This window comes from Vicugna pacos, chromosome 6 (assembly GCF_048564905.1).
Source record: "Vicugna pacos chromosome 6, VicPac4, whole genome shotgun sequence".
In the NCBI taxonomy this organism is placed as follows: domain Eukaryota; kingdom Metazoa; phylum Chordata; class Mammalia; order Artiodactyla; family Camelidae; genus Vicugna; species Vicugna pacos.
The window spans coordinates 19970814-19996420 of record NC_132992.1 but is presented as its reverse complement, the minus strand read 5'-3'; the positions used below and the strand labels follow the sequence as shown (position 1 = coordinate 19996420).

Below are 25607 nucleotides of genomic sequence, written 5' to 3'. Positions count from 1 at the left end.
CTGCTTCCGGCGAAGGAGCTCGGTGTACCGGCTTTTCCGGCCCGGGTGGAGTTCCTGCCCTGCCTTACTCGGGCCTTCCGTGTGCAATGGCTCCGGACTCAGGTCCCTTTCCCGAAGGGCCTCTCTTAAAGCTGCTACCCGTAGATGCTAAAGACAGGGCCACCCAGCGCTGTCGCCTGGGCCCGGCCGCCCTCCGCGCCTTGGGCGCGCGCCTGGGCTCGGCGGTGAAGATCTCGCTGCCGGACGGCGGCTCCTGTCTCTGCACCGCTTGGCCACGGCGAGATGGAGCGGACGGCTTTGTGCAGCTGGATCCTCAGTGCGCGAGTCCCGGGGTGGCAGTGGGGGCGCCGGGGTCCCGGGGGAGTCTCAACCTCAGCTGCCTCCGCTTAGTACCCTGCCCGCCTCTTCGGCGCCTCGCCGTGTGGCCAGTGTTGCGGGAGCGGGCGGGCTCGCCCGGTTCTCCGAATCCAGCCGCGGTGCTGGAGGCGGCGCAGGAGCTGCTGAGGAATCGTCCAGTCTCTCTGGGCCACGTGGTGGCCGCTCCTCCGGACGCCCCCGGTCCGGTGGCCGCCCTGCACATCGTCAGCGGGGCGCCCAGCCCGGATCCGGCCGGGCTGGTCACCCCTCGCACCCACATCGGTCTCAGCGGGGTCCCTCCCTCGGAAGCGGAGCCGCAGCCCGAGGTGCCCCTGGGGGGCCTTTCGGAGGCAGCCGACTCGCTACGCGAGCTCCTCCGCCTGCCGCTCCGCTACCCCAGCGCCCTGGCCTCACTGGGGCTAGCAGTACCCCGCGGGGTGCTCCTGGCCGGCCCTCCCGGAGTGGGCAAGACCCAGCTCGTGCGGGCTGTGGCCCGGGAGGCGGGCGCGGAGCTGCTGGCCGTGAGCGCCCCAGCGCTGCAGGGCGCCCGGCCCGGGGAGACCGAGGAGAACGTGCGTCGGGTCTTCCAGCGCGCCCGGGAGCTGGCCAGCCGCAGGCCCACCCTCCTCTTCCTGGACGAGGTGGACGCCCTGTGTCCCCGGAGGGGCGGACCACACCAAGCCCCCGAGAGCCGCGTGGTGGCCCAGGTGTTGACGCTGCTAGACGGGATCAGTGGGGACCGCGAGGTGGTGGTGGTGGGATCCACCAACCGGCCGGACGCGCTAGACCCAGCGCTGCGCAGACCTGGGAGATTTGACCGAGAGGTAAATAGGCTCTGCCGGTTAGCCCATTGCCCCTACAACTTCGGTCTCTTCTGGCCCTGGTTGGCTGCCCCAAGGCGTTTGCCGCTTAGGTTTAGGAGTCGGTGAGGCTGTAGTGGGGCTCTTTGTAATGCAGAGAACCCGTTGCCTGGTCCATAAATGATCTATGCGCCAGGACTTTCCCCCCTCCCTTATAGTAAAAGTGTTCTGCGGAGCAAGGTGGTCTTTAGGAATTAGTTGTGCAGGTCCTGAGGATGAGTACTATAAACAGTAATGGTACTACTTTTTTAGGGAACTAGGACTTGGTACAAGCGTATTAAAACTCTTACGGATTTGAAATGAGAATTTAAAGTAGGATAGCCTCAGGAAACAAACTTGTTGAAATAAGGGAGAAGGCAGGAAAGAACTAAATCAGAGCAGATACTAACTTTTACAGATTTATTCATTCCTTGTCTGGACGCCAGCATCCTATCCCACGATTGCTCCATGAGTTGCCAGGAAGGTTGAGTGTTTAAAGCTGTCTTATTTTATGAATTTCAGTCCTAAATTGATTTTTGATTTCTATTAAATAGTTTGAATAGTGGTTATTTAAGTGATGTTTGAACTTTGTGATAGGATTCTAAAGAGACAGGTAATTGCACACTTTAGCGTAATCTGTTTAGAACTTGAGTGGATTTCTTCCTTGCATCATCTAGGACCTGTCTCCTGAATAAGTTCCATAAGGCAGGGACCTAGACTATCTGGTTTACTGTTGTATCCCTGGCTCCCAGAACTTGGTAGGTTCTCAAAAATAACAAATAAAAACTTACTAAATAACATATAATTTTAATTGTACAACTTTCTAGCCAGTTTTACCGGAAAATAAGGATTTTCAGATATTCCGAATTTAAGATATGCCTAAAAGTACATAGTAAGAGTTCCAGGTTTGTGAACTAAATTATTACACATTTTTATGAGGATAAAAAATAATCTTTTGAGCAGTAAAGTTTTTCTTTTCTTACTTTGCATGTAGGTTGTCATTGGGACTCCCACACTTAGACAAAGAAATGCAATTCTACAAGTGATTACCTCAAAGATGCCCATCTCCAGTCAAGTCGATTTGAGCCTCCTTGCAGAAATGACAGTTGGCTATGTTGGTGCAGATCTGACCGCACTCTGTAGGGAAGCTGCCATGCACGCTCTGCTTCATAGTGAGAAGGTATTGATTTATGACCTATGTTAACCCTGTTATTAATGTAATGAGTTAATTTGGGGATTAAAAAAAAGTGGTAAGTACATTTTATTGAAGCTTTTGATATCTTCGACAGCTGATTCTCACATATATTTTTACGTCTAAACTCCATATAAATAGTGTATGACTGAATGTAGGGACCGAGGGCTGTGTTCTCCAGGATCTGCCAAGGGCATTTTCCCCACTCTCACTGAACCTCCCTAATGCTGAAGGCCAGAGCAGCCAGGAAGAAGACAGTGTGGCCCAGAAGAAGCAAACATACTTCTTTTTAATTTTTAATTGTTTTATTTTGAATCTATTTCAGACTTAGAGAAAAGTTGCGAAAACAGTACAGAGAATTTTTGTATATCCTTCAGCCAGATTCTTCAAATGTAACATTTTATCACATTTGCTTTATCATACTCTTCATGTGTATGTATGTTTATATATATATATATAAGTGTTTTTGAAGTATTTGAGACTATACTGCAGCCATGATGCCCCCTCAGCTTTGAAAATTTAAGTGTATATTTCCTAAAACACAAGGACTTTAACCACAGTACAGTTATCAAGATGAGGAAATTAACACTGACACAGTACTTTTATCTAATCTATATAGACCTTATTCAAATCTCACCATTTGTCCCACTGATTTCCTTTGTAACAAAAATTTAAAAAGGAAAAAAGAAAAAATTATTTTTTAATCCAAGATTACACATTGCATTTAGTTTTCTTGGTTTCTTAATCTTCTTTATCTAGAAACATTCTTCCATCTTTCTGCCATTTTTTTTTTCTGACAATTTTTGAAGAGTACAAGTCAGTTATTCTACAGAATAATCCTCAGTTTGCAACTGATTGATGTTTCTCTGATGATTTGATTCAGCTTTTGCATTTTTGGTAGGAATATCACAGAAATGATGCTGTGTTTTTCTCATTGCATCTGTTGAATGGCAAATGATATCTCTTTGTCCTATTACTGGTGAAATTAACTTTGATTTCTTGTTAAGCTGATATCTCTGAGATTTCTCCATTGTCAAAATACTATTTTTCCCTTTGTTATTATTAAGCATCTGGTGGGGGAAATAACCGTTTCTGACCCAGAAGATTGGGTACTTGGAATTGTATTAAATTCACCTGTGACATACAAATCTTTTATTTCGTGGCTGCCTTTCTTAAAAATAGTTAGGATATTAGCTTGAATAGTTTTCAACACTATGGATTGGAAAATCTGTTCACTCTGTATGTAATATGTTATCCTGAATCCCTAAACCCATTCAGAAAAAAATTAATTTCAGCATGCTGAGGATTCTGGGACTTTTTAAATCTCTTTTATAACATTAAAATTGTCCTTTGATCTTGTAATTTTTAAAACCCAATTTTGAGTTGGTTTAAACTATAAGAGGATGATTTAGCATTCTACATTTTGAAAACCTTTTTGTTTAGGTAACTTATATCCTTCCTCATTGCCTTTTCCATTATTTTTGCTCTGACAGTGGAGGTGGGGAAGGAGTTATGTGAACTTGTAAGTCTTCATCTTTTGGATTTAGAACCAAAACTTCTTGAAGACTTAATGACAAGTCCCATGTGTAAAGATGTGAGCATATATGCCTCTTGAGAGGAGGACAAGAGTACCAGGTGTGGGAAAGGAGGTTTACATTTAGCATTCCCTCTGCTTTGAAGTTCCAGGTTTGACCTTAAGCACCTTGGCTTAGGTGGACCAGCCAGCTGCAGCCGTCCTAGTAGCCCAATGCTACTTCAGGAGGGGCCTGCCCAGCATAGTTCCCACAGGTGATGGCTGAGTTCATAAACAACCAGGGGAAGTGGAAGAAAGAAAGGCAAAAAGGAAGAAGGGACAGAGGCATCTGGGAAGGTACTGGCTCCGTCTTTTTCTTCTTTCCCTTTGCAGGCAGCTGAGGGGCTGCTGCCACCTCTGTGCCAGGGAAGACAAGGGACACATTCAAGTTTGTTCAACTTTTTGCCAAGTATTCCCATTAAAGGATTAGAAATATAGTTTAATGAACAACAAATACCTATGGTGTAGCACAGGGAACTATATTCAATACCTTGTAATAACCTATAATGAAAATGAATGTATGTGTATATGACTGACTCCCTATGCTGTATACCAGAAACTAACACAACACTGTAAATAAAAAGAAGAAAAAGAAATATGGTTTAACACATACACATAGAGGGGAAAGAATTTTACCTTCTTGAAAGGATCATGAAAGTAAAGTGAAATAATGTACATACAAGTGATCTTGAAGTATAAATGGGATTTTCAAGTATCAGTTGGTATTACCTAAGAATTAATTAGTATTCAGTTACCCAGTATCTAATACTGCTAGCTAAGGGGGAAGAGGCTATTTTAAGGAATTATTTAATAATGTTCTTTGTGAGAAATTAAAGAAGATTAAAAAATTACAAAGAAAGTAAATACTGTCTGAAATCTCACCTCCCAGGGATTAAAACTATTAACATTTTTAAAGGAATGCTATTCAAAATGGCTCTATATATACAAATTCACTTATTTAATTTTATATAAATGAGATAAAATAGTCTGTTATTGAAAAGTGGGAATTTAGAGACAACTAAGTGTTCAGAATTTGATGTAAGAGCGCAGATGCTTAAATTTAATACAGATACTACAAATAGAAATAGAAGTTTTTAACTGTCATAAAAATTCTGCTACGCTGGAATGATGAAGGAAACTGCAGGATGGATTCTCCAAAACATAGTCTTAAAGGGAAGATGGCCTTTGATGTATAACATAAAACCTAATAGCCAAAAAGAAAATGATTTATTAATTTGACCATTTTGGAATGACAAAATAATACTATCGGCAAACACAAGACATGAGATAGACTGGAAAAAATACTTTCAGCCCATGACAAAAAGACTAGTTTCCTTGATATAGAAAGAACTCTCACAGAGCAGTAAGAAAAGACCAACAACGCAAGAGAAAGTGGGTAACAGATATGAACTGGCAGTTGACTGTCAAAAGATTACAAATGGCTGATAAACATGAAAAATCCTCAGCTTTATTTTGTTTAAAAATTAGTCTTTTTCAGTTCTTTTTCTTTTTAAAAACTTATTATTTTAAAGTAATTAGAACTTCAGGGAGAGTTGTGAGATAACTTCGGCTAAATCGTTTATCCAAATTCACTGCCTTTTAACATTCTGCCAAATTAGCTTTATCGTTCTCTTCTTTTTTTTTAAATTGAAATATAGTCAGTTTACAATGTGTCAATCATTCTCTCTTTTCTCTCCTTCTCTCTCTCTTTCTCTTTCTCTGTGTAGTTAGTTGACCCTTGAACAACACAGCCCTGAACTGTGCCAGTCCACATATCCATGGCTATTTTTCAGTAATAAATACACAAGTACTACATGGTCTACGATTGGTTGAATCCATGCAGATGCAGAGGAATGGGGGTCAACTCTGAGTCAGAGGATTAACCCCGTGTTGTTCAGGGGTCAACTGTGTATGTATACACATTGATTCTTGTGAATCATTTGAGAATGGGTTGCATCTGTCATAACCTGTTACGCCTTAGTATTTTTAATGTTCATTTCCTAAGAATAATCATGTTCCCGTACATGACCATTATATGTATAATCATTATATTCAGGGAATTTAACATTGATCAAAATGTGGTCAGAGCTACAGTCCATATTCTGATTTTGGTAACTGCCTCAGTCTTTTTGGCATGTTCTTCCTCCAGTGCAGGATCTAGTCCAGGATAATGTATTAACACAGTTTTATTTTCTTTCAATCTTGAACAATTCCATAGCAATTTCTATGTGTGTGAGGCATTTGACATTGACAATTTTTTAAGGCTGTAGCTCAGTGATTTCATAGAACGTCTTTCAGTTTGGGTTTGTCTGTTTCTTCATAGTCAGGTATAGGCTGGCTGTCCATGCCTGTTGGGACTACCGCGTAAGTGATAGTGTGTCCTTCTTAGGATGTCACATGTGGGGGCACTTGATGTCCACCTGCCCCTCATTGGTGGTGCCCCTAATGGGTGATTGATGTGATCAACCATCCAAGGTTGTGTCCAGTTTATCTACTTCATAGCTGCTGTCTTTCCCTTTACGACTAGTAAGAAATCTGTGAGGAGACCCTTTGAGACAATGCTAATATCCTGTTTCTCATCAAGCTTTCCCTCCCCTCGATTAGCATCCATTGATGATTCTTGCCCCAAAACAGCCTTTACTGTGGTGGCTGCAAAACTGATTTTGTTTAAAAAATTTGTGTGTGTGTGTGTGTGTGTGTGTCAGAGCAGTAATTGGGTTTGTTTGTCTATTTGTTTAATTAATTTTTTTAATGGAGGTACTGGGGATTGAACCCAGGACCTCATGCATGCTAAGCACGTATTCTGCCGCTGAGCTATACCCTCCCCCCACCAAACTGATTTTCTAATTCCATTATTCCCTCTACCTCACTCTTGATTGAAGAAATTTAATTAACACAATAGTACCATTTCCTCTGTCACACTGGCAGAAATTTAAAGCTTGGTAATGTCCAGCGTCAGGAGAGGTGTGGAGAGAACAGCTTCATATTGGTGCAGCTTTGAGGACAGTTTAGTAGTAGCTGTGAAAATTGTAAGTGTACGTATGCTTAAGCATAGTAATTCTACTTTGAGGAAGTTATTATATAAAATACTTGAACATATGCACAAGGACTTTTAGTCGCAGCTTTATTTTTAATAACAAAAGACTGGAAACAACCTTTGTTCAACAGAAGGATTAAAATACTCATACAATAGTGTATTATGCAATTATTAAAAAAGTGAGGTAGAACTGTATTAATTGACATTAAAAGATTTCTAAGATAAATGAAAAATACAAATTAATATGTACAGTATGGTCCCATTTGTGTCTCTATTTGAAAGGATATACTTACATCATAAGACATACTGGAAGAATAAAAAGGAAACTTGACAGTCTCTGGGGATTAATATTGGTGGGAGTTGAGGGGGAGACATTAAGTTTTTTGTACCATCTATATGCATTTCTTTATAAGGATAACAGAATAGATGTATAAATTCAGAAGAGGATTTAACATAAAAAGTAATTGTGTTTGTGTACCACAGAAAATGCCCACCTGATTTTTTGGTTTGATTTTGCTTTTTGGGGTGGATTTCTTCAGAACCAGGACAATCCGATGATTGATGAAACAGACTTCCTTGAAGCTTTTAAAAAGATCCAACCCTCATCATTCCGAAGTGTCATTGGACTGACGGACATCAAGCCTGTCGACTGGGAGCAGATTGGTGGCCTTGAAGATGTAAAACTGAAGTTAAAACAGGTGAGACAGAGAATCTGCTTAAGCCAGTAGAATATGACAGTTTAGGTGTAATGCACTTATGGTGAAAACAAGGTACACTGAAACTTCTTGCAGTCATCACTAGTGCGATCCTAACTTCCAGGTCCAAGGGTTGCTTTTCATTCCTTGTCTGACGGGACTCTGTAGACATGAAATACCATTTTTCGTGCTTTCCTGCCTCACCCTCTTCTTATTTGCTTTTTGGAAAGGGAGAAGTCAGACCATCTCCTTAATTTTTTTCTTTGGAGGGGGAGGTAATTTGGTTTACTTATTTGTTTATTTATTAGAGGAGGTACTGGGGATTGCACCAGGACCTTATGCATGCTGAGCAGGTGCTCTACCAGCTGAGCTATATCCCCCTCTTGTTTGCTTTTTGCTGTAAAGAGTTTATAATTTAGAACAGAGGTCAGAAGACTTTTTCTGCAGAAGGCCAGGGAGTAAATACTTTAGACTTGTGGTCTATGTTGCAAGCACTCAATATGTAATGAGTATTTGTATTCTGATGAAAGTTTATTTATGGACACAAGTCATAATTTTCACATGTCACAGAATACTGTTCTTTTTTTTTTTGAGCATTTAAAAATGTAAAAAATGATTCTTAGTTCATGGACTATACAAATTCATGTTCTTAGTTCATAGGCCTGAATTTGCCCTGGGACTGGTAAAAGCACAAAATTATAATAAACAATATGGCCTTGATGGCCGCTTGATCCTGATTCTCACAGCGCACATTGAAGGACAGGGACACAGCTCACCACATCTTACCTGCATTGCAGTTTCAGAAATTGATTTTGCCAATTCACCTTCGGGTGATCCTGCCATAAGGAGGTAGGTTTCTCTAACCACACATACACAAGATAATTTATATGTTTTAACTAAGAGCTGTATCTACAGTGAACTCTGTGTCCATGGATAAACACATTTATAAGATGCCCTAATTTTTTATGTGCTTTGTCTCATTTAATCTTCACAATATACAGGAGAGGGGTTAGCTACACCTTCCTATTAGAAACATTCTAATGTTTCTTAAAAAGATTAAGCTTTCCTATTTTACTGAGCACTCCTCTTCCCTACCTTAAATGTTAGTTCTCCAAGCTCCTGAGAGTCCTCTTTTTGCATTTTCTGAGTCAGTCTTTGATCTCCTTAATGTCCCAGTCTTCAGCTTTCCCCTGAAACTGTTAACCCAAAATTCTATATCCAGCTCAGATAATTCTTCTGATCATCAGAAGTACTTAGCCGCCTGCCTCCTAGATGACTTCCAGGGATCTCAAACTCAGCATGTCCAAAGTCCAGTGAATGAACTCCACCTCTACACTGGCTCCCCTGCCTCAGTGAATACTGCCAGCCACCCCTCCCCTAAGTCAGAAACTTGTCTCCTACACGCGTGGGCTCATGGCATACATCACGTCTCTTCCCCTCTGAATCTCCCCTGTATAAAATGCAATTACATTTTATGTTTCAAATCTATCCCTTCCACACCATCTCCACTGTCTGTGACACATCAGCCTTATAGTCTTGGTCATTGCAAGAGACTTCTCATTGGTCTCTCTACCTCTAATTTTATTTCCTTCTAGTCCATTCTCCTTCCTCAATGTTGATAGAATCTTTCAAGGCCGTTGTGAGCCACCTCCTACTTCCGCGCCTTTGCTCCTTGTCTCCCCATCCTCCCCTCTGTCCCACTTACTGCTGGGGATGAGTCGCGCGGTCTCCTGTGTCTGTATGCATTGCTCCCTGTCTGTGGAGAGCCCTTCTCTGGCCTGGTTAGTTCACAGGCCTATCTCCCGAACTAAAATATGAGTTCCCGAGGTGTGGGGTCTCGCCTGTCCTTTTTTGTAGAAGCATCAATAGTTAAGAGCTTGTGTTCTTTGATCTGCACTGTCTGGGGTCAGTCTTAGTTCTGCGGCATCACTAGCCATAAGGTAATAAGACCTGGGCAAGTTACTTAACTTCTTAAGCCTGAGTTTCTGCATCTGTGTAATAAAACACCTACCTAAAAGGTAGTGAGAATTTGTTTACTATTCAGTTAACGTGTATTGGGTGCCTACTTTGTGAAGATGTCATTCTAGGTGCTGGAGATCTGCTTACATTCTAGCAGGAGCAGAATGACAAGCTCAACATGGAAAAGAATAATTTCAGATAACAAATGAATCAGTGCTCCAAAAGTCAAAATGAGTGTAGTGTAGGATGCCTGGCAGGGGAACGTCTGCTTTAACCACAGTGGTTAGGGAAGACCTCTCCAAGGAGGTGACATTCGAGTGGACACCTGAATGATGAGGGATAGCACACAGAGGTCTTAAAGGAGCGTTCAGGCAGAGAGAGAATGGCAGGTAAAGGCTCTGACATGGGGACAAACTGGGGGTGTTTGGGCGATAGTCATGTTATGTGAGGCTTGTTAGCATTGGTAAGGTAGGAATTGGATTTTGATTTTATTCTAAGTCTGACGAGAAGTCATTGAAAGATTTTAAGCGGAAAATGATGTGACCTGACTTAGGTTACAAGATCACTGGCTGCCGTGTGGAGAATGAGGCGTGTTTCCAGCTCACGGCAGGCACCTGAGAATTGCTGAATGAATGAATAAATGAATGAATGAATTTACTGACTTACTTGATGTTTCATCATTATACTAAAAGAACTGTCTCTTTTTGTGTACTTACAGAGCATTGAATGGCCTCTGAAATTCCCCCAGCAGTTTGTTAGGATGGGCCTGACACAACCAAAGGGGGTTCTCCTATATGGTCCCCCTGGCTGTGCGAAAACCACCCTGGTCAGGGCCCTGGCCACCAGCTGTCACTGCTCTTTTGTTTCAGTGAGCGGAGCTGATCTCTTTTCATCTTTTGTTGGAGATTCAGAAAAAATCTTGTCTCAGGTTTGTTTATTTTTCCCCACAGTAGTTAAGTTTGCTTTTGAATTTTTATTTCATACCTTAAGGATAAACCGTATTTAAAAACAAAACAAAACGCTTTTTTTCCCTATTAGAAAAATTATACCTATTTGTGTGTAGAAAATTTAGAAATTATGGAAAAGTGTAAAGAGGAAATCCTCCATAATTCCTCTACCTTCTGTTAACATTTTGGTGAATTTCCTTGGTCTTTCTGTTTCCTTGGGCATAAATATAGATATATTAATATCTGTATTTTGTGATTTTTTTTAACTTAATAACACTTCTAAAATTCCATAATATTAAATATCCTTTGAATTTATGATTTTTAACACCTAAATAATGTGCTGTTTCTTGTTTTATTTATTCATTCCACAGTTCTTAGACATTTAGAATCTCTTTTTGTATTTTAAAAATTATAAATAGTAATGCAGAAAACATACATTCATATGAATAAGGCATGACGTGTAGCTTTTTAATATTTTCATTTTCCTAACAAAAGGTATTTCGACAAGCAAGAGCAAATACTCCAGCAATTGTGTTTTTGGATGAAATTGATTCAATCTTGGGTTCTCGATCAGTCGGCAGAACAGGATGTAATGTTCAAGAGCGTGTTCTTTCTGTTCTCCTAAATGAATTAGATGGGGTTGGACTGAAGACTATAGAGAGAAGAGGAGGTAATTCAGATCAACATGGTAAATACAAGGAGCTGGAAAAAAATGAAGAGGTATTTATTAGCCAGAATACACCAAAAATCCAGGCCAACATTACATAGAAAGCGTCTACACTAGCTTCTCCTGTGCTGGGTTCATCTCGTAGAAAGAGTTATGTAGTTTCAGCTTGACTCTTTGGAGCTGGTAAAATTTGTGACTTAGCTGGGAAAGGTGAGGCAGATTTTATAATAAAGTACCTTAGACATACACGAATGTGAATTTTTTCCTAAGATTAGAAACATTACTTTACATATTGCTAATAGAAAAGGGAGTTTCTTATTTCTGTATCCTGGAAAACCAGTGTTTTATCCATTTCTAACTTTTTGAATGTGAAATGAAACAAAACATTATTATTTCCAATAATCTTAGTAATTGAAAATTTCATTTTCTTGAGGAATGGGTTTCCTTACTCATAATGAAGTTAAAGTGACCTTTAGAAATCCTCCTCCTCCTTTCTGAGTCTTCTCCAGATTGAATCTGGTATCCTTAAATAATCCCTGACAGATTTTTTTTTTCTTTTGCTGTTTTCTTGTTTCCCATTTTTAAAATTGTTCCATGAATAGAGAGTCTTAACAGCTCCTTGGGAACATATACCACCGAAATTTGAGGGGACCCGTGAGGTTTTCTAATCAAATCTCCTTGTGATGCAGGAATTCCTTCTACAGTATCTGACAGGTGTTTACCCAGCCTCTGCTAAAATACTTGCAGATACAGGAACTCATTGCTTTGAGAGATCACATTACTGGAGAACTGCTCTGATTATTCAGTTCAACAATTTGGAATGCTTAGCATGTGTAAGGCCTTGCCCTGCCTGCTTTTAGATATTTATTTTCATCCTGGATTTACATACCTGCAGTCTATGTTAATTGTCATATTTCTGCCTCTGGAAAGGAAAAAACAAAGTTAAATAAATCTCCCTCTTCAAGAACATAAGAACCAAGACTTTTCATAGTCATACATGTGTTAGTCATATGCTTCTGTCTTTTCAAGTCATCCAGTTAAATTGTAATCATTCACTGGGGCTTAGGTGCATTCAGGTCACCTGATGGATGTTCTCTGCTGTGATGTAAGGTTCTCGCATTGAGAGATGCCCATCAGGATTGGTCACTCCCTTCACCCTGTGCACAAAGTAGCTCTTTGTTTAATCATTTGTTTGTGGGGTACCTTGATATTGAGAACGTGGTCTGGATAGGAAGTGTAAGCATTCTAGTCCCAAGAAAAAAATTCCCCTGTTTAAAAATGGGTCTTCTGATTTGTAATTTAATTAATTGATTAACTTTTAATTAATTTATTTTGGGGGGGTAATTAGATTTATTTATTTAATGGAGGTACTGGGGATTGGACCTCGTGCATGCTAAGCATGTGCTCTACCACTGAGCTATACCTTCCCCTTCTGATTTGTAATTTAAAAAAATACATTTAATAATTAACAATTTATTGACTTTGCTTTGTGTTGTATATTTTCCCTCAGCTAGAGTTTCAAGAAGTTTTTAATAGCAATGTCATGATTGTTGCAGCAACAAATAGACCTAATGTGTTAGATGATGCCTTGTTGCGGCCTGGAAGATTGGATAAGATCATTTATATTCCACCTCCAGATGAAAAGGTAATCATTGTGCACACTGAGCACTAAGAAGCTGGCAGAATTGAATGCCCCGCTGGATGTAGTGTGTAGTGTGGTGGGTGTCTTATATTGGATTCTGCATTTTCCCTTGCCTGGTAGCCCGTCATAAATCATCATTTTCCTCTGCTTTTGCTGGGTACTCTGGCCCTTTTTTCAGAGAAACATAAGCCTAAAAGTTAGGTAGTAACTTCAGTTTTGTGGAAGACTCAAGATACTGAGTTTGTTGAGTTTACTCAGCATTATTTTGCAACTAGAAAGGAGGAATCCTCAAGTGTTAAAAGGGGTTAAAAGGGTTTTGGAGATTATCTGGATCAGAGTCCTTATTTTACAGTGGAGAAATCTGAGGTTACAGAGGTTATACAATGTATCCACAACCAAAGAATCAGTAAATCCTTTGCCCTTAACATCCAGAGCCATAGCAGAGAGTGAAAGACACAGAAAAGGAATTTTTTTCCTTCCTTGGGCTTTTATCAAATTTTGAAGGGATGAAAAAAAAACTTATTATATATATATATTTTTTAATTTTTTCACCTTTTTTTGTTTATAATTTTTTTGGGGGGAGTAGTCATTAGGTTTGTTTGTTTGTTTGTTTATCTTTAGTGGAGGTACTGGGGATTGAACCCAGGACCTTGTGCATGCTGAGCATGCGCTTTACCACTGAGCTATACCCTCCCCCTATTATGTTTTTAAATTGTGTCTGAAAATTTATGCATTTGCTTTTAAATCATGTCTGAGGCACTGTTTGTGCCCCAAAGAGAGATTCTTTAAGACTCTTAAAGAGATTATGGTTGGTTATTTTAAAAATTGATTTAAAAAACATTAAAAGTTTGTCGTGATGTCACTGTTTTTACCATTGTTGTATGAGCCACTGACGGATTATTCTTTCTTCTTCAGAAGAAGTTGTTCTTATTGTCTGATTCTTAAATATTTATACTTTCTCTGTAATATGATAACAAACTCCAACTTGAAATATTTTAATAAAGCCCTCTGTCAAACATGAATGTTATAAGCTTATAAACATTATTTTTTATTTTTGTTCCAGGGCAGGCTTTCTATTTTGAAAATCTGTACAAAAAACATGCCAGTGGGGCCTGATGTTTCCTTAGAAAAGCTAGCAGCAGGAACCTGTTTTTTCTCTGGAGCTGATCTTGGAAACCTCTGCAAAGAAGTAAGTTAATTAGTGAAGCAACCTATAGTCCAAAACATTTCTTCATTTATTCAGTTGGCAGTATTTACTGAAAGGCAGCGCTGTGTAAGGTGAAACAGGCCTGGGCTGCTCCTCCCCTGACGGGGCTTATAGGTTGATGGCGGGGGCGGGGTGCGGAGAGCTTCTACTGAATTGGAAGTACATAGTGAGTCAGGGAAGTTTAGGGTGCTGAAGGGCACCTAGGAAGGACACCAGTCCAGACTTGAGGGCGTCAGAGAAGGCTTTCTGAGAGAGGGTGTGTTTAAGTTGAAATTGGAAGGATGTTGAGGGAGTTAGCCAGACTAAGGCAGAAAAGGGGAGTGTTTGAGGCAGAGGGAATCAAATGTGCAGTCAGCTGTGGTAAGAAATGACATTATTGAAGAGGTGGACAATGGCCAGATCACACAGGTCCTCGTAAGTCACTCTGAGGCATTTAGACTTTTTTTGTGGGCAAAAAAAACCATTGTAGGTTTTTCCCTTTCAGTAAACTTGTATTAGACGTAACAGTCAGAAACATGCACGGAACAGAAGCACACAGTTGATTGAATTAACATAAAGTGAACACACTTGTATAACCACCACTTGGATCAAGAAGGAATGTTGTCAACACTCCAGAAGCTTTCTCTGGCCCTTCCCGCTCTGTCCCCAGAGGGAAGCACGCTCCTGACTTCCAGCGCCGCAGACTCGTTCTGCCTGCTTTTGCACTTACGCTTTCCTGTCTGCTGCTCTAAGTCAAAACTGTGTTTGCGATGTTCATCCGTGGTTTTGTGTGTAGCGGTAGTTTATTCATTTCTGTCGCTTATGATATTCTAGTATATGAATATACTACATTTATATACACATTTTATCTTTGAACATTTTTGTTACTACTTTTTTGACGCTGCTATGAACAGGCTTGTACGTGTCTATTGGTATATGAGTGTGTGTTCCTATTTCATATACATACGTACCTACAAGTGAAATGCTGGGTCGTAGAGTACGTGTTTGATCTATTCCTTTATGATCAGCGCTGTGTCCTGTTTAAAAACTCCTACTCTGAGGTCAGGAAGATAGTCTCTCATCTTTAAAATATTTGTGTTCATAATGTATATATTATTCTGCAGTTTGCTTTTTTCCCCCCATTTCAGGCTAGAATTTAATGTAGAAGAAAAGATGGTCTAGTAAGAGGACTTTTAATCACTTTAACTTTCTAGCTTAGTGTTTTTACTGTCATGAATATTGAAATTCTATGAAGTGAGACTGAGATTTTTGTGTTCAGATTTTAAAGTATTACCACATATCGTAAAACAACAATGAAGCGTATTTATTGTTTCCTATCGTTTGTGTCTTGTAGGCTGCCTTGCTGGCTCTGCAAGAAAATGGACTAGAAGCAACCACAGTGAGACAAGAGCATTTTCTAAAATCACTGGAGACTATAAAACCATCCTTAAGTCGCAAGGATTTGACTTTATATAGAAACTTATTTCAGAAACCAGAATTTTCTACCTTAGAAGATATTTAAAAATTATTTTACATAATTACCAAAGGATTAATTGAAATGTGAACTTACACTATAGTTTACATATTCACACTCCATGTATTTCCTATAAATAAAAAAAACTTGCTCCTGATACGCTTTCATACTTACAGAAAAGCTAAAAGAATAGTACAAAGAACTCTTACATACTCTTACCCCAGATTCACCAATATTTAACATTTTCCCACATTTGTTTTCCCCCCTCTCTCCCCTTCCCCCCACCCCACCCCTGACAGTATTTTTCTGAACTATTTAAGAATAGATTTTACACATCACGCCCCTTCATCCCTTTAATACTTCAGTGTACATTACTTATAAATGAGGGTATTTTATGTGACCACAGCACAGTTATCAAATTCAAGAAATTGATAACATTTTAATCTACTGACAGTGAATTTCACCCGCTGTCCCAGCAGTAGCTGTTTTCCCATTACAAGATCCGGTCTAGGAGCATACATTCCATTTAGGTGTGTGTCCCTTTAGCCTCTTCATCTGAAACAGTTCCTCAGTCCATCCTGACTGTGACACCTTTAAGAGTACAGACTATCGTATAGAGCAGTTGGTCCCTGATGTGTGTTTGTCTGCTGTGCCTCACGACGGAGTCGCATCATGCATCCCCACTGGAGCACTGAGTGTGTGCTGCCACGTCCTCAGACCACGGCTGGCGGCACGTGACATCTGCACACTACTGGTGATGTTAATTTTGATCACTTGATATTGTCCGTTTTCTCCACTGTATAGCTGATAGTTTTCCTTTTCTAATTGTAAGTATTTTTAAGAAGATAGATATATATAAATTCTTATTTTCCTTTATTAAAAAAGTAGTAATGCTAGAAAATATAGATAAACATGAAGAAAACACTTGGATGTTTAATCTTTAGGTCCCTTACACATGTATAGATAATTTTTTTAAAACCAGAAGGCGTGGTCTTATGTAACTCTCGTTTTTCTCACCGAACACTATCCGCTGAACATCTTACTGAGCCCTTCTTCCACAAGGTGCCATTCAAGGTGCTGGAGCGTAAGGGAAGGACACAGACTCAGTGCTGAAAGGGTGCTGGGAGCACGGACCTCAGACAAATCATGCAGTGAATTAAGCACAAGGAGACAAGCTTCAGAAGTTGCTTAGGTGCAGTCAGAGCTTGGTGCATAAACCATACAAAGTCATAAATGTTAAGCAGTTGTTGGAAAATTTCCTATTTCTGACTGGAGCCAGGACTATTATGAAGCAAAACCTCACTATTTGGGATAATTAAGGAAAAGACCTCTCTTATTTATAGGTACAAAATATAATGCAATTAAAATTATTCCAGCAAACTGACTCCTGCTTTTGAGTAGTAGGGAAAATACCTAGAAACTTTATTGGAATTCTGAATATTTCCATTCTTCTCTGTCAGTTTTTGCTCTTCCAGGACAAGGCGGCCATTAAGCCTTTGCCATCTCCTACGCCTGAAGCACTCTGGCCTGGACCCTTTCACTGAGACTCTAGCTGTGGGTCCCTTGTTTCTTCCTAGAAAAAGTTCTTAGTGGTCACCCTGGAAATTTAGTACCCACACTTTGGTTAGAGGCTGAGTTTTGATTTGAAAATCTCTTTGTTTTTATCTGCAAATCCCAAACTCCTAGTTTGAAAATGGCTTTAAATTGTGGCTATAACCTCTCAATAGAATTTTGGAAGCTCCCTGAGGACAAAAACCACTGTCTTCTCTCATTGAATAACTCAATTAATGATGAGATCAAAGCAAAGATTTCTTTGACTCAGTTTCAATGTGATGGGAGGATGACTCTGGGCAGCTTCCAAAAGCCGTGCGTGTTCTTAATTGGTGAGAAAACACTTACGCTTCTAAGTACCTGGGATGAGTGAACAGCTTTCCCCTATACATTGAGCTCAAACTCCTTTCTGAGCCACATTACAGCATTAAACAATATGGTACACGCCAAGACCATCCAAAATTTAGCAAATCCAGTATTTGTGAAACCTGAAAACTAGGCAGCTGCTGAAGGATGGGCAGAAAGAATTCCAACAAAAAATATTTAATTAATATTTTTCTTAAATTCCTAGGTTGGGAACCACGTAGCCATGGCTCCATGCCCCTGTAAGCCTAGGCTGCAGCAGCTAGAGAAGGTTCTAGAAGTTTCTGGCAATTGGGGTAGGGAGGGGAAGCTCTACCATGGGATTTGGGGCTTTGGAGCAGCCACAGCAGGTAATGCTGGTAAGTATCCTGAGTGGGTTACTTTGGAGGCTGCCAGGACTTGAAGGCTGGGAACTGTGCCTGCTAATCATCCTGGAAAAGACCAAACTATATTGACCTTGCATCTCCCACAAGCTCCATAAAACTGGGCTTAACCAAGAGAGGAGAGGAGAGTGGCTTTCTGGACCTAATTCTCATTGTGGCCTTTATTTATTTATTTATTAGCATTGACAACTCCTTTTATTTTTATTTAGTTGGGAAGCAGGTAATTAAATTTATTTATTTTAATGGAGGTGCTGGGGCTTGAACCTGTGACCTTGTGCATGCTAAGCTTGCACTCTAACATTAAGCTTTGCCTCCCCTACTCCTTGTGGCCTTTAAAACAGAAAACCTGAAATTTCCTGATCAACACTAGTGAGATACTCTGCATGATAAAGATCCTTGTGGTTTCTTCCCCTCAACCTCCCCAAACAAGTCCAGACTTGAAACAATCATTTTCTTTTGCTGATGCCTTCTTGTCCCACCCTCCTGCCTATAAAAGCCTGTTTGCACTACCCCTCAGAGTGCCCTTCTAATTCATGAACTGTTTAATAAAGCTAATTAGATCTTCAAATCGACTCCACTGAATTTTTTTAACACTATATACAATTTATAAATTTAAAAAATGTTTTTTCTGAATATTTTCAAACACATTTAATAAAATAACAAACTCCCACATATCTATCACCAAGATTGAATAATTAATATTTTGCTAAACTTGCTTCATTTTTTAAAAGTATTTTAAAGTAAATCCCAGACATCATATTTCTTCCTTAATTATCTTCATATATAATCTCTTTTAAAAAGTTTTTAAAAAACCATAAACATAATACCATTATTACACCTCAAAAATCAACAATACTCCTTTAATACTATTTCATATCTGATCTGTATTTAATTTTCCCTAATTGCCCCCAAAATGTCCTTTTACATTTGTTTTCTCTATTTGTATGTTCAAATAAATACACTCACCTCTGGTAAGATTTCTCAGATCTACCCCCTTCAGCCAGGGTTAATCATCTGTCTTTGGCACCAGATCATGGGCACTAAATTGTAAGAAATGTTATGTAAGGGAATTGTGTTTTTATTATCTTCTTAACATGCCTCATTCCCAGAATAACACCTAAACTACTACAAAACTGTATTTTGAAAAGAAACAACATTGGCAAAGCAGGGCTCTGAGTTTAAGGTCAGTGCTAGGCAAGAGCTACACGTTTTAATTTTAATTTGTGGGCCATGATATATTCCTGTAAGATTTCCTTTTTCTCTTCTTTCTACTCTAGAAAAATTTGTCTTTAAGTAACAAAATGAGGCTTTTTTTTTTTATAATCTGACAAAAGTAGCTTAGAAATTCTGCAGAAGGAGCATTAAAACGCTTTTCTGATTCTATTCAATATGAACCACAGAAAATGTTGAATTTTCTTTGCAGTAATTGACAAACATCTCCACTTACAGCTTGGGTTACACAACAAAAATCCTTGTCAGAGTAACTGAGAAGTTATATTTATGATCTGCTTTATAGAAAACAAATCTTTGCAAAAAATAATTACTATTTATTGAATGCCTACTACAGGCAAGGCAGAATGCTACATGCTTTTCACACATTCTAACATTTCTCCCAACTTCTGAGTAGGTTTGTCCCCATTTTACTGATGAATAAACTGTCTCATAAAGGTTAAGTAGTTACCTCGAAGTCAGTCTGCTAATAAAGTGTGCTAAGGGGTGGGGTGGGCTCTGAGCTCAGGTCAGTTTGAATGCAAAGCCCATGACTAGAACTAAGATGAGGTCGAAATAGCTTGATCTAGCCCTTCAGAAAACATTAAGACGTTTCCGTTTTTAACGTTAACTCATAGTTTGAACTTCAGTTTTAAAACAATCGTTTTTAAATAACTGGGCTTGCGCTCTTGTCTTAATTGTAAGTAAGAGCGGGGTGCAAAAAAGAACAGTGATGTTTATTCCCAGACAGACCTGGGTTCTGATCACATCTCTGCCACTTACTGGCTATGTGACTGCAGTATCTCTGAGCTTAAAAAACATACTTTGCAAAAATGTCGAGAAGATTCTGGTACGCTGGCACAGAAACCCTGATTTAATTATTATTCCCGTGGTTCTGCAGACACTTGCACGCTATGTGTGAGGCTAGGCTGCTACTTTAGGAGCCAGCTAAATGGGGGATCTCAAGATGAAGCAACCTACCGGGTCATCTCAGAGATCTTCTGCTGGAAACCTCTCCAGCTGATTCTTTTTCTTCTCCCTCATCCTTGATTTTTTTAAGGGAAAAAATCAGGACACTGTGGGAGTTATTTCAAAACGAACTTACAATTTTAATTACCTCCATATGTGCGCTACATCACTTTTAATGTGACTGGACTAATTCTAGTTTACCTGCCTGCACCCAGGAGCCTCCCATAGGATCCCCGGCTCTGTGGCTCCTTTTCCGGGCCTCCTTTTAGAAGGGCTGGTTTTTCACCAGGCCTTGGCAGTCAGAGCGCCCCTTAGTCTCAGTTCCACCCTCTTGCAGGCGCGCCGACGCCCAGCCCAGGCTCGGCAGGTAAGCACTGCGGCGGGCGGCAGGGGGCGCTCGCGGCCGGCTGCGCGGCGGCTGCGGGCACGGAGCCCTGCAGGGGGCGCGTGGTTGCCGGGCAGGGAAAGCGAGTCAGGGCCCGCACGCCCCTCGCGCGGCCCCGCGTGACCAGAACGCTCTGGCCGGCCCTTCCGGAGCGGGTGCGGTTGGTATATAAGGCCAGGAGACCGAGGTCCGGGTTCAGTTCTGGGCGTTAGCATCGTCCTCACGCGCCGCCTCGCCCCGCCCGGTCCCCAAGGTGAGCCGCCCTTGGGCGAAGGTGCTGGGGAGCTGCGCAAGGATGACTTTGGGATACGTTGGCCGCTTCGGCGCTCACCAGATTGGGTCCTAGTAGCTGAGTTTTGATCAGTATCATGGATTTTTTTTTATTTTCTAGATTTGACGTTCTACACTGAAGTCATCATGGGTTTTTTCCAACTCCTGATGAAAAAGAAGGAAGTAAGTTTTTAAAGCAATTGAAAATCTTGACTAAAAATATTAATTTTTAAAGATGAACAGATGATGCAAACTTTGAAGACATTAAAAATTGATGTATAGCTATTCTGTTATATTTCAAGTGTTTGACATTGAATCATAGGAATATTTTGTTCTCTATTAGCTTATTCCTTTGGTGGTTTTCACGACACTGGCAGCGGGTGGAGCTTCGTCTTTTGCTCTTTATTCTCTTAAGAAAACCGATGTGATGTAAGTAGGCTTTTATCATTTATAAAAACGTTTTTGAGCAGTATACGTTGACCTTCAGTTTATGAAATGCGTATCAGTTTCCTGTTTTTCCCCCGGGATAAGAATGTCAAATTGTAAGCTTGGAGTCAGGGTAGAAAGCATTTAGATATCAGAAGGCTATTAAATGATGATATTAACACAATCAGGCTGTTCCTTGTATCTAAATATCTCTTCATCCTTTGGCCGTCGTCCTCTTCTCCTGCAGCAGAATAAATTTTTTTTTTAACTGAAGTTTTGAAATGTCAAGTTCTTAAATGGCCTTTTGGGATATACATCATCAAACTTAAATCATCATTTTAATGAAATTTAAAATTTTCAGTTTATTAGAAAGATGTTTCCTAATGTGGTAGAGTTAATAGATTCAGTTGTCTGCAATGAACTTAATCTCAGCCCTGGATATAAGATAAAATGCCATATATTCTGGAATATGAGGAAGAGAGAGACTTGATCTTGGCCGGGTTCAGGGCTGGAAAGGGCAGTAATGCTAGGATCTGGCAGAGAAGCCTAGCACCCCGCAGTTTACCACATACAGAGTTCAAGCCCAGCCCTTCTGCCCCTCCCAGAAACCCTGGGCAAGAGCATATTTGCTCATTCTGAGCCTGGTACTTCCACCTTCACTGCTCTTCAGCTCACGAGAACATTCTTCAGTCTAGCCCAATAAATGGAATACACACCTCCTGCCCTGCAGAGGGATTGATTCTCAATGTTTGAGCCAAACTGTGAAGCTTTTAAAAGGAATTTCCCATCAATTTCAATTAACCACGAGAGCCTAAGTATGCAGTCTGAGCCTGTCCCTAGTGTATTTATAAATCCAGTGTTAGAGTTGGTTTAATTTCACTTACTTTAATATTTAATCAGCTTTCTTTTGCTTTTAGCATTGATCGAAAAAGAAACCCAGAACCTTGGGAAACTGTGGATCCTACCGTACCTCGAAAGGTATTGCAAAATTAAAATGTGATTTACACTTAGCCCAAACCTTAACGTCTTTGTCAGAGAAATAGATTTAGTCCCTTTCACTTTCAGGGTGCCATTTAGAGTGATGTTAAAGAGAGCGCTATGGAGTTGTAGAGATCTAGTTCAAATCCTTGCTCCACTATTCACAGGTAATTTTAGACAAATTGGCCTTCTGAGGCTCTCAGAACCTATAAAATGGGCTCAATAATAGGGCTCTATCTCAGAGCTTTAGAGGATTAAAGAAGATAAAATCAATGAGAGCCCTTTAGCACAGTGCCTGGTCCATAAATAAGCACTCAAATATTAACTTATATTGTTGTCATAACAAAATCTCATTTTACCCGTTATTTATCTAAAGTAAATATAAGGGCCATTGTGGTAAAAAAAAAAAAAAAGAAAACAGGAGCGACATTCTCTTTAAGCAAAACTAGCTAATATCCACTGATTCAAATGAGTTAATTTTAAGACTATTGCAAACATTTTTTGCATTTTAAATATTTTGCAAGTAAAGTCTAAAGTCTGTTGGGATGAACACTACTTAGGTCTGTCAAGAAAGTTGTTTTATCTTTTAAACAAACTTTCAAATAACACAGTTTGACTTAGGGAAGGACATTTAGGATCTTTAAAATTACGTACAATTCCCCATTCCTGGAATAATAGAAAACTTGTGAGAATAAATGAGGATCTCTGAATGCGAGTACTTTGGAAGTCAAGGACTGTCCACGGCACTGTCCCTTTTCCCTTATTGTGGAACTTTGATCATCTGTACCTTCGCTGAGTAATTACAATGAGGAAATTTTAAGAGCCTACTGTGTGCCTGCCTCTCTGCTTGGAGCATTATACATCCACACACAAGAAGCAGACACACGTTTTGAGCTTATAGTTCTCATAAAACCATAGGAAATTTTAAAATCTAGAACCTGTTAAGTGAAAGTAGGGTAAAGGTATGTGATCTTTCCCTCTGATCCTATAGTACTCAGGAACCCAAAGTCTTTTGAGAGGGACAGAGTGAAAGAAACCAGCCCATATTACTATTTTAGAGATGGAAAGAGATGATTCTTTGACTACAAATGCTATGCTTTTCCCAAAGGGCAGTGTGGACAAATCCTAAAGGGGATGTGAGGATGAAAGACAGATCCTAACAAAACAATTTTATTTTCCTCCGTTTCTTTTTTAAAGCTTATAACCATCAACCAAGAATGGAAGCCCATTGAAGAGTTGCAGGAGGTCCGAAGTGCGACCAGATGACCAGTCCTCGCCTTTTCCTTCCACTCTATGAATCTAGTGGAAACACTTCTGCACAAACTAGATTATGGATACCAGTGTGCGGAAATGCTTCTGCTACATTTTTAGGGCTTGCCTACGTTTTCGGACTCTGGAAGAGGAATTATAAAGGTAGTGCAACAATAACCACATCGTCCAAAACTAAGCTCCGTGTTTATTTTCTTGTTGTAAATTTGAGTTTTGCATAGTGAAATGTTTGTGTTTATGATGCCTGTTTTCCTTAAGAGGTGTAAAATTTTGTGAATTTAATTGTCTGCAATAAAATACCATTTGAGCAAGATTTCTTAAAGATTAGATACACATTTCTATGGAGAAAAACACATTTTGAAGCGTGGCGCTTCATCTTTGAAAATAACACCCAGGGCAGATTTCTGTGTAAACTTTCTTCTAAGTTCATTCATTCACCAGAAATCTATTGAGCATCTACTATTAGTCTGGTATGGTTCTCGTGCAGCTGAGATAAAGCATTGAACACAACCAGTTCTGGAGGGAGATGAATGAAAAACGGTAAGTGAGGAAAATGAAGATGAGATGGGGGTATGAGACGCGCATGAGGATTGTCTTGGAGGAAGTGCTGGGATCCTGGTGGTGCTAGGAACCTGGGGCATGCTGAGATTGGCCCCTTTGATGCCAAGGCTAACAGTGATGCTCCCAAGAGACTTGGGGAAGGGAGGATGGAGAGCACCCCACAAATCTGGGCCTCCTCTTCACTCTGGCCAGTGGTCACTTGGAGCTCGAAGGTACAGTCAAACCCAGCATGCCGTGGGCTCCCCCTTGACTGTTCTTGAAAATGGGACCAAATAGAGAAGTTTTTCATTTACTTTTTTTTGAAAAATTGAGATACAATTCATACACTGTAGTATTCCTCCATTAAAGTACATAATAGAGTGGCATTTAGTATAGTCACAAAATTTTAGAACCTTCTCCACCACCTAATTGCAGAACATTTTCATCACCCCCGAAAGAACCCTGTACCCATTAGCAGTCATTCCCTCATTTCTGACCCCTCTGCCCTCAGCCTCAGGCAAACACCAACAAACTTTGTCTCTAGGGATTTGCCTATTCTGGGCATTTCATATAAACGGAATCACATTATGTGGCCTTGGTGACTGGCTCCTTTAACTTAGCATAATATTTTCAGGATTCATCCGTGTGGTACTGTGTATCAGTATTTTATCCCTTTGTATGACTAAAATTCCCCTAAATGGATATGCCACATTTTGTTTTCCACCGGTTGACAGGCATTTGGATTGTTTCCACCTTTCAGCTGTTCCGAATAATGCCGCTGTGAACAGCATGTACATGTTTTTGTGTAGCCATGTATTTTCAGTTCCCCTGAGTATATACTTAGGTTCATTAACTCTTTTAAATAAAGATCATAAATCCTTTTTTCTTAATTTCTGTCTGAATATAATAGAAGTTTAAGAGAAGGGCTAAATTATAATCACCCTCACGGCTATAAAAACTTCACTAGACCTTACTAGAGACTTGGCAATTCTGAAAGGATTAAAGCAAGACTACTTCTGCAACTTCTGCTACTTCCTTATCACCTCAAGTTTTCCCCTGTGAAAATCTCCGATCGTTAATCTCAAGAAACTACATGGACCAAGTAGGAAGCACAGTTTTATTTGTTTAAGCTTCTAAAGAGCAATGTACCATTTAGGCAAATAAAAATGAACAGCCTGGGATGACCGGCCAACTGGGAGAGCAAATTGCAGTATTTTGAGAGGGATGTCTGTGACTTTCAACTTTGAAATACAAAACTGTTTGAAATACAGTGGCTTTAAGGGGAGGGTATGTATAGCTCAGTGGTGGAGTGTGTGCTTAGGGTGCATGAGGTCATGGGTTCAATCCCCAGGCAACTCCATTTGAAAGTAAATAAACCTAATTACCTCCTCCAATTTTTTTTCTTAAAGTGGAAAAAAAAAAAGAGAAATAAAAATTTTAAAATGAAAAAAAGGCTTTAAGGGGTGAGCCTGGCAATGGAAGGTACCATGCTGCAGGTTTGGGAGGGAGAAAGGCCAAAAGTAATACTGACACTTCAATGTCAAAAGATTGAATTGATTTTTTATTTCTTTATTATTTTATTTTTTTCATTTAATTAACTGGTTTATTTTGCAGGGGTGGTAACTAGGTTTGTTGGTTTGTTTGTTTGTTTATTAATGGAGGTGCTGGAGATTGAGCCCAGGACCTCGGGTGTGCT

The 25607-nt window shown here is 40.0% G+C and overlaps 2 protein-coding genes and 1 long non-coding RNA gene across 10 annotated transcripts; 2 read left to right on the top strand and 1 right to left on the bottom strand.

Annotated features, from left to right (window-relative positions):
* AFG2B (AFG2 AAA ATPase homolog B) lies at window positions 1-15793 on the top strand. Of its 8 annotated transcripts, none has more exons than XM_072962502.1 (8): window positions 1-1181; window positions 2191-2376; window positions 7538-7696; window positions 10371-10580; window positions 11095-11319; window positions 12777-12911; window positions 13972-14097; window positions 15449-15793. In XM_072962502.1, exons 1-8 carry the CDS (start codon window positions 87-89, stop codon window positions 15614-15616), a joined length of 2304 nt encoding a protein of 767 aa, XP_072818603.1. In that variant the 5' UTR covers window positions 1-86; the 3' UTR covers window positions 15617-15793. The 8 variants fall into 8 exon arrangements, 6 of the variants coding, with proteins under 6 accessions (XP_072818603.1, XP_072818607.1, XP_072818605.1 ...); XM_072962506.1 differs by having other exon boundaries at window positions 21-1181; window positions 11095-11269; window positions 12823-12911; XM_072962504.1 differs by having other exon boundaries at window positions 21-1181; window positions 11095-11269; window positions 12781-12911.
* Window positions 11215-20424, bottom strand: LOC140696805 (uncharacterized). Its single transcript, XR_012073339.1, has 4 exons — window positions 20245-20424; window positions 18832-18905; window positions 12156-12188; window positions 11215-11301 (listed from the first exon to the last, which is right to left on the bottom strand). It is a non-coding gene; the product is annotated as an uncharacterized lncRNA (long non-coding RNA).
* Window positions 20425-20552: 128 nt separating this feature from the next.
* C6H15orf48 (chromosome 6 C15orf48 homolog) lies at window positions 20553-23684 on the top strand. The gene is made up of 5 exons (XM_006201743.4): window positions 20553-20681; window positions 20820-20881; window positions 21042-21127; window positions 22042-22102; window positions 23300-23684. Exons 2-5 carry the CDS (start codon window positions 20846-20848, stop codon window positions 23366-23368), a joined length of 252 nt encoding a protein of 83 aa, XP_006201805.1. The 5' UTR covers window positions 20553-20681; window positions 20820-20845; the 3' UTR covers window positions 23369-23684.
* The last annotated feature ends 1923 nt before the right edge of the window (window positions 23685-25607 follow it).

Excerpts from the sequence above, each read along its gene's own strand:
- AFG2B (XM_072962502.1), top strand. The coding sequence starts at position 87 with ATGGCTCCGGACTCAGGTCCCTTTCCCGAAGGGCCTCTCTTAAAGCTG. Across the intron at positions 12,912-13,971 it reads TTCCACCTCCAGATGAAAAG|GGCAGGCTTTCTATTTTGAA; the intron begins GTAATCATTGTG and ends TTTTTGTTCCAG. Across the intron at positions 14,098-15,448 it reads TTGGAAACCTCTGCAAAGAA|GCTGCCTTGCTGGCTCTGCA; the intron begins GTAAGTTAATTA and ends TGTGTCTTGTAG.
- C6H15orf48 (XM_006201743.4), top strand. The coding sequence starts at position 20,846 with ATGGGTTTTTTCCAACTCCTGATGAAAAAGAAGGAA. Across the intron at positions 20,882-21,041 it reads TCCTGATGAAAAAGAAGGAA|CTTATTCCTTTGGTGGTTTT; the intron begins GTAAGTTTTTAA and ends GTTCTCTATTAG. Across the intron at positions 21,128-22,041 it reads CTTAAGAAAACCGATGTGAT|CATTGATCGAAAAAGAAACC; the intron begins GTAAGTAGGCTT and ends TTTTGCTTTTAG.